A 19298-nucleotide genomic window follows, 5' to 3' on the forward strand; every position below is an offset into this window, starting at 1 on the left:
AGCTTTGCCCGTGGCACTGCTTGATACACGGTGCTGAGTGGGCAGACAGGAATTCAGTCTGTGGTTTCCTGAGCAGTGAGGAAATTGTTCTTGTACCAGTGGCAATGAGCTAACGTGGGATTCCTCAACTGTTGGCTTTGTGCTACGTCAAACAATGAGGCACAAGATGGAAGTGAAGCAAGAGGTGAGTTCAGCGCTACTGCGCCAGACCCAGCATGTACAGGGGAAGGAAATGGTGCTAGTTAGCAGCACTGCTGCAATGTCACACTGGCAGAAAGCGGGTCACTGCCCTCTGAGCCGGATACCTTTCATGCCCAGGATCACTCAATAATATTCCATTTAATATGCCAATAAGACAAGCTTACTTGATATACATATCAATACACGGTCTGCATTCCATGGGAGCCATTCTGCACCATGAACAGCAGCTTCCTGTGAGGAGTTTAACCGTGCCTGTTGAGTGCGAAACTTTTTTGTTGGTGTGTGGTGTGTTTATAATACACACAAGCCATGAAAATCTTGTAAATTATATCCTTACAAATCATAATTGGTGCTTAGTGATGTCATTTCCGTCACATGACTCATTAAAACTTGTGTATTATAATAAAAAATGTATCCGCTGTTGTAAAATAGGAGTATATCATAAGTCACCTCGGGAGTTCCATGACCTGAATAAAAGCACTTGGCCTTTGGCCTTGGGGACTTATACTAATCCTATATTTTACATCAGTGGGTACATTATTCACTGTATATACAAATACTGCCCTGATGTGCAATCACACACTCATTGTGTAGCTCAGAAGCACAGGGCCCACACCCCGTGGACAAGGCACTAAGGGTGTTATATGGTAAAAGGCCATAAGTTTTCCCAGAAGCAGTAACAAATAGCAACCAATCTGCAGCTAGAATTTACTGGTACCTGTTTGAAAGCAAACATCTTATTGGTTGCTATGGGTTACTGCTACTGGGCAAACTTACCTCCTTATATTACATAGGAGGGTTAATCGCTTTAGAGGGCAGAGGCCTTGATTCTCGCGAAGCCGCCGCATCCCAAGGGAAAAAGTTTCTATATAAATATTTCCACTTCCGTGCAACGAGACAGGGCCAGACGTGTAGGGGAAACATTTAATTTGGTTCCCACAGCAATTCAAGAGGCACCACCACATACCTCATAGCAACACATGTGGAGAAAGGGCACCCAGTAAATAGCCAGGATAGCTCCAGTAGCCATTTAAAGTAAAAAGCAGATTTGTTTATTTCCCTATTATAAGCAGCTGAACTGCAGCTCTTTTACCGACTTCCTTGTCTAGCAAGAAACCCCGCCCCCTTTTGCTTTCTGAGCACTCCTCAGAAAGAAGTGGCTTTCAAATTAAGCCCTCCTGCAACTGCTCCAAGCCCCCGGGGTGGCCAGCCACATAATTTAGGATCCACTGGTATGGAGCATGCTGTTAGCATGTTTCTGTGGCCCCTGCAGCAAAATAAACTAAGTACATCTGTAATAAACTACCAAACAAGTTCCTGGTGCTTGCTCCCAGTGCCTTTGGCACACACTGCACTAAAGTAGACTGGGCCAGTAATTAAGTGCATGGGGTAGGAGGCTAGTGATTAGGGTTAAAAGGGGTGCCTAATAAACAGATTTAGGGTTTAATTCTCCTTTAAATCTGCATCCTGTCTCAATGCTCTGAACACTGTTATTGATTATTTTTCTGTTTTAGTAGAAGAAAACACATTTCTTGTTTGGCCGTTATTTATAGTGCAAACACAGCAGAGAGAAGCAACACCTGCTTTGTAATTACTTGCTCTTCCTGGAAAAATGCCTGGTTATTTAACATTACCATGAGCGTCGGCTGCGTTACTACCTGTTCTTTTCACTTGAAATTCACTGGAATACCTGTGGCACACAGGGGGGAGAGAATCTGCCATTTGGGCTTTGTTTTCATTAACAATTTTCATCCATTAGAGGCATGGGACATATATTTTGTTAAGGAAATATAAACAGAAATGGACTACATTCTTGAAATAATTAATCACTCCCCAGTGGAGTTTACAATCTAAGGTCCCTATCACATTCCCATCAGTCCCTGCCCCAGTGGAGTTTACAATCTAAGTGCCCTATCACATTCCCATCAGTCCCTGTCCCAGTGGAGCTTACAATCTAAGGTCCCTATCACATTCCCATCAGTCCCTGTCCCAGTGGAGCTTACAATCTAAGGTCCCTATCACATTCCCATCAGTCCCTGCCCCAGTGGAGCTTACAATCTAAGGTCCCTATCACATTCCCATCAGTCCCTGCCCCAGTGAAGTTTACAATCTAAGGTCCCTATCACATTCCCATCAGTCCCTGTCCCAGTGGAGCTTACAATCTAAGGTCCCTATCACATTCCCATCAGTCCCTGCCCCAGTGGAGCTTACAATCTAAGGTCCCTATCACATTCCCATCAGTCCCTGCCCCAGTGGAGCTTACAATCTAAGGTCCCTATCCCATTCCCATCAGTCCCTGCCCCAGTGGAGCTTACAATCTAAGGTCCCTATCACATTCCCATCAGTCCCTGCCCCAGTGGAGCTTACAATCTAAGGCCCCTATCACATTCCCATCAGTCCCTGCCCCAGTGAGCTTACAATCTAAGGTCCCTATCACATTCCCATCAGTCCCTGCCCCAGTGGAGCTTACAATCTAAGGTCCCTATCACATTCCCATCAGTCCCTGCCCCAGTGGAGCTTACAATCTGTTTGTGTTGCCCATGTATTTGGGTGGATAGCTGCACTAAAAGAGGCCCTACATCATTAGATGGTTGGCCACATTTAACCAACAAAGAGGGTGGGGTGCATACTCGTAACAATGTACCACTTAATGGAAACGCTATGGCAGCACCCATCCACACATATAACCACAAATATACAGTAGAAACATGCTGTGCAAGTGAAACAATATAACAGCTCCACCCACAGGTATAAATGTAAACAGAGAAGGAATGTTCTGTGTGGTGCCCTCATAACAGTATAAATCCCCTTAAAGACCAAGCCACATATAGGGAAGAATGAGTACACACAAAAGTACAACACATTTGTATAACCCAGTCCAAAAAAACTGCAAACTTGCAGCATTTCATGGCATCTGAGCCTGCAATAACCCCACACAGTTACTGGAACTGAGAACTTAACCGCAATAAAAAGATTTCTTGGTATTTGAAAGGGAAAAAAAAACACAAACACAAAAGAAGAGAAAAAAAAAAAAAAATCATTTGAGACTTCCTGGAAAGCAGATCTGGCCCCGGGCCCATCGAGATTAGCACATACAGAAAAGGACATTCTCTCTCTGCGCCACCATTTATACAGCATGTGCTCTGTGATACTGGCAGGGAAAATACAATATTTGGGGTATTTTATAGACTACACAAAACAATAAGAGAGTCGATTATTTAGCAGATGTGGACATGTGACCAGGAGAGGGTTGGCTCCTTCCAGTAATAATTTGTAATTAAGCAAGAAAGAATACAGTCTCTGCGCCATTATTAATGAGTGTAGGAGCTGCCATACATCTATCAGTCAAGATATTATTGTTATTAGGCATTTCTAGGGAGCTTCAGCACTTGAATGTATAATCATTCACATTAGTATGTGCCCAAATCTAACGTCTTGCCAATAACACTTTATATGACCATTGCCACTCTCAGCACCTTCAGACATCAGCTTGCCTTGCTACACACACAATGCCAGAGCCCAATCCTGACACCATCTTACCTTACCGCCTCATGTGCCACAAGATACCCTTGGCACTGAGCAAGGAGCTCCTATTAATGAAAGTGGGTAATGCCTAAAACAGCCTTTACAGGTACTTTTCAGCTCCAAGATGCTCACAAGTGTATTTTTGTGCCAAAATAAAAAAAAAAAAAATCTGGAGCAAAGTTGTAGGTCTAACCACATGTAAGGAAATAGCACCATTAAAGGCACTGAGAGATGGAGTCACAGTAACACAGTAAGTGCAACCTTTTATGCCTATATAACCTGCCAACTGCCAGTTGATCCAGAGGAAGGCAAAAACCCCTCCAATTTGGTCCAGAGGGGGAAAAATTCCTTCCCGACTCCAAGATGGCAATCGGACCAGTCCCTGGATCAAAGAGCTATCTCCCATAACCCTGTATTCCCTCACTTGCTAAGAATCCATCCAACCCCTTCTTAAAGCTATATAATGTATCAGCCAGCACGATTGATTCGGGGAGGGAATTCTACAACTTCACAATAAAAAACCTGAATATTCTGAATATTTAGCTAGAACCTCCTTTCTTCTAATCAGAGTGGGTGCCCTTGTTTCTGCTGGAAGGACTTACTGGTAAATAAAGCATTAGAGAGATTATTATATGATCCCCTTATGTATTTATACATAGTTATTATATCAGCCCTTAAGCACCTCTGGCTAGCCTCTCCCTATTAGTGATGTGCAGGTTAAAAACAAATTTAACCCCCCACCTGGCCCTAACCCACTCTCTAGCTACCTGCACCCGACCAAGCATGCTGAGCTGCGTCCATTTATATACCCCCATCCACCCTGCCTCTGATGTCACAAAGGGGGTGGAGCAGGCATGTGGAGGCGGAAGAGGAGCAGGCATGTGGAGGCGGAAGAGGAGCAGGCATGCAGAGGCGGAAGAGGAGCACACAGTTAGGTCACGGGCGACAAGAAGAACTCGGCCTGCACCCCGTGGGTTTCAAGCAGGCCCACAAATCACTACTTCCCATACCTCTTACCAGTTTAGTTGCCATTCTCTGGACCCTCTCTAACTCAATAATATCCCGTTTTAGTGCTGGAGACCAAAGCTACACTGCATATTCTAGATGGGGCCTTACCAGCGCTCTGTGTAAAGGGGAAGAATAACCCCCTACTCCCGTGAATCTATTCCCCTTTTAATACAACTCAAAACCTCGATTGCCCTTGCCACTGCTGCCTGGCATTGCTTGCTACAGCCAAGTTTATTATCTACAAGGACTCCAATAGGGAAATTATGGCAGAAAAGCAACAATTTCAGCAATTTTAAACTTAGTTGTAAGTGCAAATACAATCAAAAGCATCATTTCTTTATACCTCTTGTCAGCTGGCTTCTGCTACACTCTTTCAGGAGTCAGATGCAAAAGTGCAATGAATATGCACAAGAGCCATTATACTTACAAATATCTATAAAACCACTGACAATGGGTAATAAATGTATAGTGGAAAGCTGCTTAAAATTAGATTTTCCAAGAGTGTGTTTTGAAGTAAAGATTCCCCTTTAAACCTGACAGCACCAAATTGTTTCTAAGGGCTCTGGCACACGGGGAGATTAGTCGCCCGCGGCAAAACTCCCTGTTCGCGGGCGACTAATCTCCCCGAGTTGCCTTCCCCTGCCATCCCACCGCGAGTCTTTTTCGGTGATTTCCCGAAATCGCCCCGCCGCGTCTGCCATCCCGCCGGCGACTTACATGTTCGCCGGTGGGATGGCAGGGGGAAGGCAACTCGGGGAGATTAGTCGCCCGCGAACAGGGAGTTTTGCCGCGGGCGACTAATCTCCCCGTGTGCCAGAGCCCTAAAGGCAAAGCAAAATCTGATGGAGGCAAAATGATGCACTACAGGTTGGACTTATAAACCTAGTAGTAATTAAATGTGAAGTGAAACTGATCATGTAGAAATAGGGACAACTCCAGCTCCTTTTTGTTTCAGTGGTTCCTGTTCAAGGAGAAAGGGCAACTGAACTTGCTAGAGACAAGAGACAATCATTTGTCAGATATTAGTTGAAACAGTTGACGGGTTCCAATATTTAGGTAGAAGCAGAGACCTTAGAATCACGGATTCCCTGGTGCAGAAGTATCAGAAAGGAGCTCCATGCAGTGCTTTCATTTCAGCATTAAATGCAACACATAAAACTAAGAAGCGAAATGCGTGGGGTTAAGAGCACTCATTGGGAGCAATGCTACATTAAAGTACGCAGAAAACTAGTAGATTGATGACAGGGCTGGTATATGCCCACCAGGTGGAAGCACGACCCTGTAAAAGCGAAATTAAAGGATTAACTAACACTAAAAAGGAATTTTGTACATGTAAATATAATATACTGTAATTGCTCATACGGCACATTCGCTTCAGAGGGTGGAGTAGAGTTTTTATAAATAAGCTGTTGTGGAGCCATTCAAGCTGAAACAGGGCAACAGGGCAGACATTTACATAGCATAGAACAGGTAAGGAACTTCCTTTGTAAAAAATAGCCATACCTATAGTGATGCCATCTGTCCTTTCCATTCCCCTCTATATTCAGCTCTTTTTCATTGCAATCCCCACATTGTAGGCAAAACTGCTCACTTCAATTGGAAACATTTTCCCTCCACAACACCATGTTTATGACGCAACTATAACTAAAACGCTGGTCGTGATGGAGGGGTAATATGGCAAACTTTGAAAGGGGAGTGCGAGCGAAATGTTAAAAAACAAATTTACAGTAGTAATAAGGTACAAGCAAGGGGCCTCTATAATATACTGTGGGATGGAGCTGAAGCCTTTCCTTGTCCTTTTAAGAAGAATGATAACTAAAATCACTCTTGGTGTGCCAATTTTGAACATCATAACGTTAATGCTGAATTGTCAGATCAGGGTAAAGAATTGCTTTGTTTTTGCCTGTATATCTAACGATTCAGCTCTTAACCTTAGTAGAGTGGATGAACGATCTTCCCAGGACCAATGGCCGTGGGAAAGATCATAATTGTAGTGTGTATGGCCATCTTTATAACCCTAGCAAACAGGCATTAGTCTGACAGTTAGTAAGGAGAATGAATTGGAGTGACCAGACCACCAGATACTATCCAACAACTGGTTGTGCATAGTTACTAGACCAGCATCCACTTTTCTTCAAAGCCTCTGATTGGCACTTTATAAACAAAAGGATAGTTAAATAGATTTACTTTTATTGCTTTGAACAGATAAAAGTAATGAAATTTTAGTTCATTTCAAGCAAAGCCATGGGAAATAATGTAAATGTGTGTTTTCCGGCTCAGGTAGTCATATCCAGCACTTCCTTATGCCATTAGCAACCATCCAGCCCCACAGACAGAAGGTTAGTTGGCTCCAAGGTTGGGGGGGGGCAGATATCTATCCTGAGGAAATGGGTGGAGGCAAAACTTGATAAGGAAGGGAGAAATGGCTGGAAATATACAAATAGGCAAGCAGGGAAGTGGGCAGATTTTGGACTATAGAGATAAAATAGAGTGATGTGAATGTCGCAGTCTGGTTTATTTTTAAATCGCACATTCTTTGTTTGCCAAAAGGAAATTCGGTTGACAAACAGCAGATTCGCTTGTGCGGCTCCAACAGGTGGTGGAACTTCTTCTGCGCGTACTTAATCTCGCTCTGCACCAACTGGCACAGAGACTGCATACCAAACTGCAAGAAACGCCATTTATCTTGTTGGGAAATGCTGATAACTCAGTGCACATCTTGGTAAGTCATTGCGTTACTTTCCTAGACACAACTGCAGCACTAGAAGAACTACGTGTGCTCCTTGCCCGTGGCCGGGGTAAAGGGCACTCTATCCCTGCAGTGTACTGAGCAAAATAAGCTGAACTTATACTTATTATTAGAGACTAGCACTGCTTGGGCAGTTTGTGATCTAGCTTTCCTTGTACAAGGATTCTGCTTATTCCTTCATATAAATTGCCACAAAGGATGCCGATAAGGAGCAACCAGCATGAAGAGGCAGCCGGGAGCAACAAGTGACTGCACGGATGGTGAGCGGCACAAAGCTGCAGGGTTCTTAAAAGGCCAAATGGATTTCTTAGAAGCTGCCTTCCAAGTAGGAGCAGAAGCTCACAGTGTATCTAAAATTATCAGGGTGGCATTTGCTATTTAGTAACAAGCATCAGCTCGCTTTCAGATGCCATATGTAGGAGCACAACGCAGATTCTATGGCAATCGGCATCCAAATGCTGCTTCTGGGCTTTTAATAGTTAAAAGAAAGAAATAAAAAGCAATGTGATTGGTTAAAGAGGATGAATGTAGTTTGTAGATTGTAGTTAGATAACATTTGGACAGCACTAGGTTTCCTACCACAGTAAAAGATTATCTCTCAGGTAGCTAGTGCCAGGCAAATGGAAGATACATACCTTGCTACTATAGGGGTCTGTGTATAATATAAAACTATACTTCTTATGTGACTTGCCGTGATTGTACCAAGACAGTTTTAGGCTAAGGACCCACGGAGTAGTTCAGTCACACAAGATAGATCTATGCTATCGCAGGCAACTAACAGCTCCGAAATGCCTTTCCAACGGCAACAACAGGTGTTGCCGGCGGAAGGCCCTTTGCATTGCTTCGGTTTTCCAAAATCGCCTGCAGGAGGGAAACTTCAGGCCACTTTGGAATACCGAAGCAATGCAATGGCCTTACCACCGGCAACTCCAATTGTTGACGTTGGAAGGGCCTTTCAGAGTGGTTAGGGGTGATTTACAGCTGCCCTGCTATAGTTCCAAGAGTACCCACAGCACAAACCGTACTCAACAAGCACTCAACCACAATCTCCCCCTAACTGGCCTTCAGGCTGGGTCCCCTTAGCTCATAACAAGGTTACAGATATATAGAAAGATTGGGGTAACAGTCACCCTGCTATAGTTCCAGGGGTACCCAGGGCACAAATAAGCACTCACCCCAAATCTCCCCCTAACTGGCCATCAGGCTGGGCCCCCTTAGCTCATAACAAGGTTACAGATATATAGAAACACTGGGGTAACAGTCACCCTGCTATAGTTCCAGGGGTACCCAGGGCACAAATAAGCACTCACCCCAAATCCCCCCCTAACTGGCCTTCAGGCTGGGCCCCCTTAGCTCATAACAAGGTTACAGATATATAGAAACATTGGGGTAACAGTCACCCTGCTATAGTTCCAGGGGTACCCAGGGCACAAATAATCACCCCAAATCTCCCCCTAACTGGCCTTCATACTGAACACCCCCTGACACTGCTTAGGCCCCCCAGTGTGGGAAGAGCTAATGTAAAGGAAACATTACAGCAGCACTCTCCCTCTTGCATAAAATAAAGTTGTCCCTGGGTCAGATGTAAATAAAACAGCGTATGTGGTTTCCTTTGCTATCATAGTTGTTAAACAAGGAGATATAAATGTTGTGCAGCCTCATATTATTAATTAGCAAGTGCCAATTTAATTCCCCCCCACTCACCCCCATCTCTTGTGAAATGAGCTGATCCGGAAATGAAGGCAAGAAACAAGCCAGTGCTAAGTGGGTGGGAGAGGATGCCTCTCACTGTACTTCGGAGAAGCGTGTGAACTCTGTTCAAAGAAGGGTCAGCCTTTACAGCAGTGTTTCTTGAAAAGGAAGCCGTCTCAAAGCACTCTGGGAGATTCTGCTCTCTTGTCATATTATAGACTGCATCAGAATCACACCATTAACACAAATTTTAGCCAGTGCCCACCCCCCACTCCCGTAAAGTCAGGTTTAACGTGCCATTATGCAAATGCATGGATGAGAATATATATATATATATATATATATATATATATATACATATATATAGATAGATATTTAGAATTATTTGGACTATTAAAGGGGAACTCCACCTAAAAACTATTGCACAACGAAAGAAAATGTCAGTGTAAATGGAAATAATTGCAAGCAATAATCTGTCTCTTACAATTCCCTTCTTCCCTTCGTCGGGCGACCCCGAAAACTTGCAACATTGTATCATGAGCCAAGACTTTACTTCCCACAATGCACGGCACACTTCTGCAGAACATGCACGGCATTCTGGGAACTGGTGTCTCAGCTAGTGGCAATGTTGCAATTGTGTGGGTCGACCAGCACCTGACCCATCTCTGACATCACAAAGGGGGCGGGGCAGGCAGAGTAAGGTCCCAGGTGGGGAGGAAGAGTTCATATTCCACAAAGAAAAGGCAATTCCGCCACAGTCCATCAAAGCCTGTTTTAATAAATATATCAGAAAGTTGCTTAGAATAATGTCTTGGCTTATGTCCCATAAGGAATATGTGCTTGCACGACTGTGGGCTTCCTGACAGTGACTGGGCTTCTCTTCCCACAAAACACAGAAGTTTCACATCCTCTCTCTGCACCTTTATGGCACAGCCTTAGGTACATTGCTAGATCACATTTCGCACACTCTTCCTCCTGGAGACAGAAGTAAAATTGAAGGAGGGAAGTGCAACCCCTTGCCCCCCCCCCCCCCCCCCCCCCAGCAAGTTACCTGCTTCTGCCACTAAGTTATGCCTTTTAAATGTATATAATTAATAGGATATAAAAAATACAACAAAAAAATGATTGACTAGAAACGCAGCAGTTCTATAACACTAATGAGCCATATACCTTCATAGTTGTGCACAGCAGCTCCCCATCTTGGATCTTGTTAGGCCATCTTTTGTGCCAGTGGCACTGCACATGCTCAGTGGGCTCTGGGCTGCTGTTGAAGAAGCTAAGAATCTCCAGAGGAACAGATCTTTTAAGATTGCTTAAGGGTGGTGGCAGCAATAGGCTGGCACATAATCCTAACATATACAATGTGGCATTTCTATGCCAATTCTTTGTTGAGCTTTACTTGTCCTTTAAGTAGAAGTAGACTATGAAGGACCAGGCACTAAGGTAGGCATGTATATCAGTCAAATAGCCCACTATGTCAATGGGCATGCAGAAAAATGTATTCCCGTAAAAGTTCCCAGCCTCCAGCTGACCACATCTGGGGCCACAATGCACATTATTTAACTATATGAAGACAATTCTCTATGCAAAAGGAGCAGTATGTCTATAAAAGCTGAAACAAGACTTCCCAGAATAATTAAACTGCCCTTCTAAACAATAAATATATATATATTGGATATACTATACTTTTTTATGCACATACAGACAAGACACCAAGTGCAAAAGGGTTAAGTTTCAAGCAGGGGCAAAGCAATGAATGCTTCTCGGCATGTTATTCATGACGATTTTGCACAGGAACACGATGGGCAAGTTTCAACATCTACCCAAAACACAGTCAGTGTGTGCACAACTTCTTGGCATTCTTTAGCATGGGAGCCGGTCCAAATACCTCTTAGACAAACATCAAGCAGAAATACATCTCCAGTCTGAGAACAAAAACATGCCGGGGTTGCTGGAGAAGAGGCAACGGATCGCTTTCCCCAGATTTACACCAACATTTGTTGTAGTTTCGAATACACAACATAATATTCTTATCATTATAGCACCAACATATTTAATAGCAGTGTACACAGAGTGGCACAACTTTCCAACCCCACATCAGCCCCGGGAGGTGCTAAAATGGCTGCACACTTAAAAATAAGTGTTTATCTACAAATAATAGAGCCAACAGCTGGGGCTCACAAGATGCAAGTTGAGGCATCAACTGGGAGTGATAGTTACCCTGGGTCATGACACCGGGGGTCAGAAACACACAGGGGTCAGCAACACATAGGCTGAGGGTCCCTACAGGCTAATGAACGGGTGTCTTATATAAAGTACTTTGAGAGGAATGAAAACAGCAGGCAGAATCCATTACAAAGCAAAAAGCAGTTTATTTTCAAAGGTCTGTATGCAGACTTACTCCACCTAGATGCGCAGCATTATTTTACACTGCCTCGGAGGTGAGCAGAAAGCAGAGCAACCCATTAAAGCCAATGGGACAAGTTCAGGCAGAGCAGAAATTCTTGAGTACAAAGAGCGCTGCAGCAGTTTGCACACCGCTTTTTATAAAGTAAAACTTCTATTATCCTCCTTTATAACTACACACCATTGTAGAACCTTTATAATGGTGCCCAAGGTCCTGTGGAAATGGCAGCTGTTTTCAATTGGCTGGCAAAAAACAAAAAATTCAAACGCTTGATATATCAAGTTCAGGATAAACCCTGGAATGTTATAAAGTTCCTTCATAGGAGTTAGGTGCACCTATAGCATGTAAGCCTGGCCAGTGTTGCCTAATCACCTTGTTGCTCAATTTTACCTTAAACGCCCACCTCCCCTCCCTCCAACCTGCCCTCCTAATTGGGTTTATGGATTTAAAGGAGACATATTGGATAAATGGGAAAACCCTAATTTTGTAGGCAATTATGAATAATATACGGTGCTGGTTTCCCTTTGGGCTAAACATTAACCCTATCTGTAACAATGGCCCCTTTATTGGAGCTCCCTATAGATCCTATCTCTTCTCTGTCAGAGTTTGAAATGGAGAGTGGGCGTGTCCTAACGGTCCCTGCCAGAAGCACAGTAGGAGGGGGAGAGCCAATCACAGCCCTGCAGTCACACAAGCACAGACAGGCTTCAGTTCCCTATCAGGTCAGCCTAGCTGCTGATTGGTTCCTATCCTACAGTGCAGGGTACTGAGAGCCGCCGGCTCCCCAGCTCATCCAGAGAATTCAGCCAGCAGGAAGTGGAACAGATGGGCGGGGCTAGTGGGGGTTTTTGTGGAATTTCTCAATAAATCAGTCAGAAACACAACTTTTTAAGCACAATCCTTCTATATCTAGAGGAGTATAATTCCCTGGCACATTCATAATTTTTATAGGATATGTCTCCTTTAAGAAAGAAACCTCAACTCCAAAGCATTATGGTCTTGGCAAATAGCATTTCCATAGTGGTAACATGATTATATCTGGGGAAGAGAGGATCTAAGCCACAAATTCAACTCACTGCAATGCAAATGATTCCCATGTATCATAAGGGGAGAGCTTGCCCTATGCTCATTTCTTCTCGGCACATTTGCTTTTCCTCAGGTAGGAGTTTCCATACTGCTTGCCTTCGTCTCAAATAAATTTGCAATGTACTGCTCAACTGCACGGAGAACCATTTTGCTGATGAATATATAGGAATATTCTATATACTTTGCAAAAATTATGTTGAAATGTGCTACTATCCCTTTAAAGGGGAAACGCCTTAATTATAAACTGATGAATGACCTTTGTAACACACTGGGTAAATCTGTCAGTGTTATATAAATAATGGATGATACTAAAATAAATAGTTCCTATTAAGACTTTATTTAACTACCAAATTGATATCCTAAGGGAGTTATGTGCAACCATATGGCTTTTCCATGACAAGTACGATAAGGATACAGGTGTGTATTTGCTGATAAATTCCCAGCATCCAATGGCAATCTAGCTCTAATGCCATCAGCCAATTATACAATGCACTCATAAATAACATAATAAATGGAGGATTATAGATGACAGAGGGTTTCACTACCTTGTAACATGGAATCCTATGAACACTGTGATTCTTGGGAAAACATGAGAGAGGTATATGGGCTTAAAAGACACGCAAAAAGGAAAACTGAACCATTCTATCCATGTTTGCCAACTTTGTACCACATGCCAACTTTGTACCACATGCCCACCTCTGCTGTGATGCAATTCCATGAATTCTTGTGCTGCTGGCATGTCAAGAACAGGAGCAATGATCATTATACTTGGTTGGTACAGTGGTAACAAAATCTGCGTTACATATAGATGCTATATGTACTACATCTTGCCTATAAGTGTAATCCACTCCCAACATGTCTGGGGCAACTAGATAAAAAAACAGGGAAGAATACACAAACCCTGAAAGCCCGGTTGCAAGTTAGCTGGCATATATACTAGGGGCTTCTGTCTGCAGAAACTAATGATGCTGGCTTGCAGTAACAAAGCCCATTCTCTCTCTGTACTATGTAATGATAGGGGCAGGACCCCTCCAATGGTGCTATGGCTGCCACACATAGCTTAGCAGTCTGTGGAAAACTCCTGCCACACAGTGAAGTGGTGAGAAGTAGAACTGCAAGTGACAAAGCTACCAACAGGTCTTTTAGCTTCACTTTGTCAGAGAGTTTTAATAGCAATATTGCTCACTTCAAGTACATGAAGGCTGATTTGGCCATAACATCTTCCATGTTACAATTCCCTCAGAGCCAGCTTCTTTATGCACATAGATCCAAATATCTCTCTCTTCACTAAAGCAGAACACCCCGCACTGGGAATCTTCAGCTGTTGCTCTACAGCACTGAATTCCATTTCCCAGGATGCTGGAAGCAGTTCCACAGTGCAGATCTACATCCTGCGTCTCTCTGCTGCTGCCGAATAACAGCTGCCAGTATAACCACAACAGGCATGCTGGGAACTCTAATTCCACTGCTGCTGGAGAACTACAGGCCAGCAAAAACCCATCCTGCAGGAACAATCCAGCCCTGATGTTTCAGCTCTTGTATCATGACAACTGCCAGCATCACCCAGGCAGCTCTTCTTAATGGTGTGCCGAATCTATTTTATCTGGGGTTTACTTGCCCTTTATTTTTAACTGTATCACACCACATTTTCCTCTACTTAAAGGGAACACATTTTCTTAATAAGCTTTACAGTTAAGGTCTTTCCAAAAGATTTTGGGGTTAGACATCAACAAGTAACAAGGCCTATGCTTACCCTGGTTTAGTAGTCCACAGCAACGAATCGGTTCTTACTTTGGTGCTAACTTTCCCAAGTTAACAGACGACTGTTGCCACGGGTAACTAGACTAATATAAAACTTTGTCCACTATTAAGTTATATCCAGAGAAGTTAAAAAACGTGTGGTCTCCAATCATCTTGAAAGTCACTGGCGAATCATTAATTATTCATTAGAGGGTCATAATCCAATATCACCACATCCGAACAAAACACACTAAGCAGAAGATCTGGTTGGCTGACCACCCCTATCGATGCCCCTAATGGGGTCAATGAAGGGCTGCACTTCTATCGTGATGGTCCTGCTGATCACTCAGCTGCATTCGTACCATGGGGCCTTACACATGAATGAATCCATTGCCCAAGAGCTGAGAGAGCCATCGACCAGGTAAATAGTCCCGACCTAAATCCCAACAGCCAAATCCAAAGAGAAAGATACGAACATTGCCATACACAGAATAAGCTCATGAGCACCCCCAAAACAATATAACGACGCATATCAAGAGAAATACAGTTGCCATCTGATTTTTACTGTAGACAGATGTATTTACGGCAATTATTTGTATCCCAAGGCTTTTGCTACCAAACTTTTTCGGTGTGCTGTTTCATATTTCTACCAATACATATACAGATTGACACCCATATACAGAGAAATTACATAGCTTTGATGTATAGGCCAGGGGCTATAAAATGCACTTTGTGTGCCTCCTCCTGTTTGACAGCCATGTAGCAGATCATATTCCACGCCACACATTGTGCACAGCAACATGATAATAAACAAGCGTAGCCCTCAGGTTTGATGGGATAGTATAACCTTTATTTTCTATTGTACTGGGGTTCAAAAAATATACACAAAATAAAAAAAATAAAGCACTGCACATGACAAAAGATTTGGAAGAGCGCTACTGGGCTATTATTTTGACAAGGGCATGGGGGAAGCTGTAATGCTTTAATTCATAGTGGAAGCAGCTGGAACATCCTGCATTACATATGCATGAGGAACCTGAGCAGAAATGGCAACAGACACGAATAAAGCAACATTTACAGAAAACACTAGCATCCCGGGGGGGGGGGGGCGTTCTTAGACAGGCAAAACAATATCACATTTTGGGGTAAAAAAAAAGTGAAAACTGCATCCTGTATTTTGATTTAATTCCTCAGTAAGGTTGGGTGTGAAATTTCTCATAGCAAAGGGGAGCGCCCCACGTGAGCGCCAATGCCCACCATATTGCTCTCATTTCGGATTCTCTGCACAAAGTGGTCGAATCAAAAGAAACAGACTAGTAGAATTGCCTCAATATAGCACTCAACAGATCTGCCCCGAATACAGTGCCACTGGCATCTATTGATTGCTTATGTAAATGCTATTTGCTTGGCAGCCCCCGAACACAGCGTGCCAAATAGGTATGACGGGAGGTATCAATGGGAAAACTGCAAGTCGTTTATCAAGGGGGGAAAAGAAGAATCGCTGGCAGGAGAGCAAACGGAACACTGAGCCACCATCCATTAGGGCATTTATAGTAAAGCAAATTGATTTCACAGTCAAAGACAAAAGGCGTGTGAGGTGCACAAGAGCCAAGAGGGAGATCAATGGCACAACATCTGCAGGATGAACCATCGGATACAAAGGGCTTTGTTTTGGGAGACGCTAATCATATGGAGTTGCAAGAGAATGATCATTTTTACTGGTGAGCACAGACAAGGAAGAGGTTAAAATAAAGAATTCAAACCTGACAAGGATATACAATCAGGGTAATGCAGCCAGTGTTTTGGGGATGGACATTAACCTGTCATTAGACGTCCAGAAGCCCTATCATTAAACCAGCACAGTTCTCTGCTAAGCGGCACAGCGAGACCACTGCCTGGGAGTAAAATCACAATAATGCAACAACCCTGCTCAGTGTATTAAATAAACTCAAGCAAAGACAGACACTCTTGATACAATGTATTATTTTATAATTCGTCTCCCAGAAGGCAGAAATGTAACTCTTGATTTGTTCATTAGATAGACAGTATACAGCATACGCAGATTCCCAAACTGTGCAATAATCATGCCAGGGTATGAAAGGTGGCATTTCCCACGAATAAAAACGGGAAGTGAGATGTGAGAATGCCCTGTGTTACATGCAGCCATTTACTTACAGTACAGAGAAACAGGCACTGTACATACTCTGGGCCTGAATGCACAAACATTCAGCTGAACCAAGGAGCGGAAAATAAAACTATTATTAGAAGTTAGAATAAACAACAGCATTGTTATTAAGCTTCTCTGAACTAAAATGCTGGGATTTCTACCCCATAAGAGGGAAGAAATAACTGCAATGAAAGGAAATAAACACATTTCACCTGCAGAAATGGCTTGTTAAGCATGGCAAGTCTTTCCTGCGTTAGCCAGGTATCGGACCTCTTATCCGGAAACCCATTATCCAGACAGTTCCGAATTACAGAAAGTCCATTTCCCATAGACTCCATTTTAACCAAATAATTTGCATTTTTAAAAATGGTTCCTTTTTCTCTGTAATAATAAAACAGTACCTTGTACTTGATCCCAACTAAGATATAATTACCCCTTAATGGGGCAGAACAGTCCTATTGGGTTTAATTCATGGTTAAATGATTCCCTTTTCTCTGTAATAATAAAACAGTACCTGTACTTGATCCCAACTAAGATATAATTACCCCTTATTGGGGGCAGAACAGCCCTATTGGGTTTATTTAATGGTTAAATGATTCCCTTTTCTCTGTAATAATAAAACAGTACCTGTACTTGATCCCAACTAAAATATAATTAATCCTTATTGGAGCCAAACAATCCTATTGGGTTTAATTACTGTTTAAATAACTTTATTAGCAGACTTAAGGTAGGAGATACAAATTACAGAAAGACCTCTTATCCGGAAAAACCCGGGTCCCGAGCATTCTGGATAACGGGTCCCATACCTGTACTAATTATAAACTATAAATTGATTGTATTCAGGCTTAATCATATACAGAATGACACCCAGGTCTGGGGCCACAGGTTGGGTGTATATATTCATAGGAAGGTCCTAACAAGGACCAAGAAGTTGGACACAAGTACAATATATATTAAATACATTACAGGAAGTGCTGCTCCTGGCTATTTGTCTTTATACATATACCAACACACAAATGATATAAATATTATATATCTGTGTATAAGTATAAATCGCAAATTCTACACAAGAAACATAGGCCAATATCATTATTCTCAAGGGTTATTTCTAAACCATTCATGAACTGAAACCTGCTGAAAGCCATTGACACCAATGTGCAGAGAGGGTTTATCTTCCTATTACACAATTTGCTGGAGAATTCTTGATCACCGTTACCATTAAAGTATAAACTTTGCACAATGAGAGACAAATGCTAAATACCAAAAGCCGATAATAAAGCACCTCGATATTCAAAAACATGATGAATATTTGATAAATCTGCCTGTAAACGTGCATGGCTTTGTGCCTGTGTATATCAGCCTTGTATACTGTATATAGCCATATATATATATATATTATACAGACAGTAATGTATATGCAGACAGTACATTCCCATAGTGCACAGAGGGTATAGCCATATATATATATATATATATATATATATTATACAGACAGTAATGTATATGCAGTCAGTACATTCCCATAGGGCACAGAGGGTATAGCCATATATATATATATATATTATACAGACAGTAATGTATATGCAGTCAGTACATTCCCATAGGGCACAGAGGGTATAGCCATATTATATATATATATATATATATATATATATATATATATATATATATATATATATATATATATATATTATACAGACAGTAATGTATATGCAGTCAGTACATTCCCATAGGGCACAGAGGGTATAGCCATATATATATATATATATATATATTATACAGACAGTAATGTATATGCAGTCAGTACATTCCCATAGGGCACAGAGGGTATAGCCATATATATATATATATATATATTATACAGACAGTAATGTATATGCAGTCAGTACATTCCCATAGGGCACAGAGGGTATAGCCATATATATATATATATTATACAGACAGTAATGTATATGCAGTCAGTACATTCCCATAGGGCACAGAGGGTATAGCCATATATATATATATATTATACAGACAGTAATGTATATGCAGTCAGTACATTCCCATAGGGCACAGAGGCTATCACACATGCAGGAATTCCGCTAGAAGGGAGTTACGTGCCTGACAGGCAACACGATTAGCCCCAAGCAGCCGGCTATAAGCCCCCAGGATGCCCCCCCCCCCATGCAGAGAGTCAGGGCCCGGAAGCCAGAGAGCCGCTCTCACCTGATAGTTAGACCCCCAGCTGTTCTTCCTATCAGCCTCATGAAACTCCTTCTCCATATCCATATCCATGGCCGAGACTTCGCCTGTGTAAGCTCTCCGGGGTGTGTGACTGCCTCTCTCTCTCTCTCCTCTTCCTCCTCCTCCTCCTCCTCCTCCTCCCGCTGCCTGACACAACTGCACGCAGCCGGAAGCGCGCACTCCCACCTCCTTCCCCAGCTGGGAACTTTGGCGTCACTTCCGCTTCTTCCCGGGAACCAATGAGTGAACGAGGCTCAGGGGAGGGGCAGACCCGGAAGCGGCAGCGTTCCCCAATGGAGTTGGCAGCGGTGCGAGTATAATCCCACAATACACCGCGGCGAACCAATGTTCGGCAGTAGCCTCTTTTCCCTGTGCCAAGCAGGGTTGCCAGGTTGGCGGGTATTCCGTTAAATTGGGCTACTAATTGAAAGCCCAGGCGGGTTTCCAAAGTATAAACCAAATGTGGCCTAGTTTTGGAAGCTTTGGCGGGTTTGTAG

The 19298-nt window shown here is 42.9% G+C and overlaps 1 protein-coding gene across 1 annotated transcript in view; it reads right to left on the reverse strand.

Annotated features, from left to right (window-relative positions):
- ptpn1 (protein tyrosine phosphatase non-receptor type 1) overlaps positions 1 to 18949 on the reverse strand; it is a 36862-nt gene extending 17913 nt beyond the window's left edge. The window contains 1 exon segment of the mRNA NM_001017121.3: positions 18784 to 18949. Coding sequence (NP_001017121.2) covers positions 18784 to 18852 — 69 coding nt within the window. The 5' untranslated portion in view covers positions 18853 to 18949.
- Positions 18950 to 19298: the final 349 nt, after the last annotated feature.

This window comes from Xenopus tropicalis, chromosome 10, assembly GCF_000004195.4.
Source record: "Xenopus tropicalis strain Nigerian chromosome 10, UCB_Xtro_10.0, whole genome shotgun sequence".
Taxonomy (NCBI): domain Eukaryota; kingdom Metazoa; phylum Chordata; class Amphibia; order Anura; family Pipidae; genus Xenopus; species Xenopus tropicalis.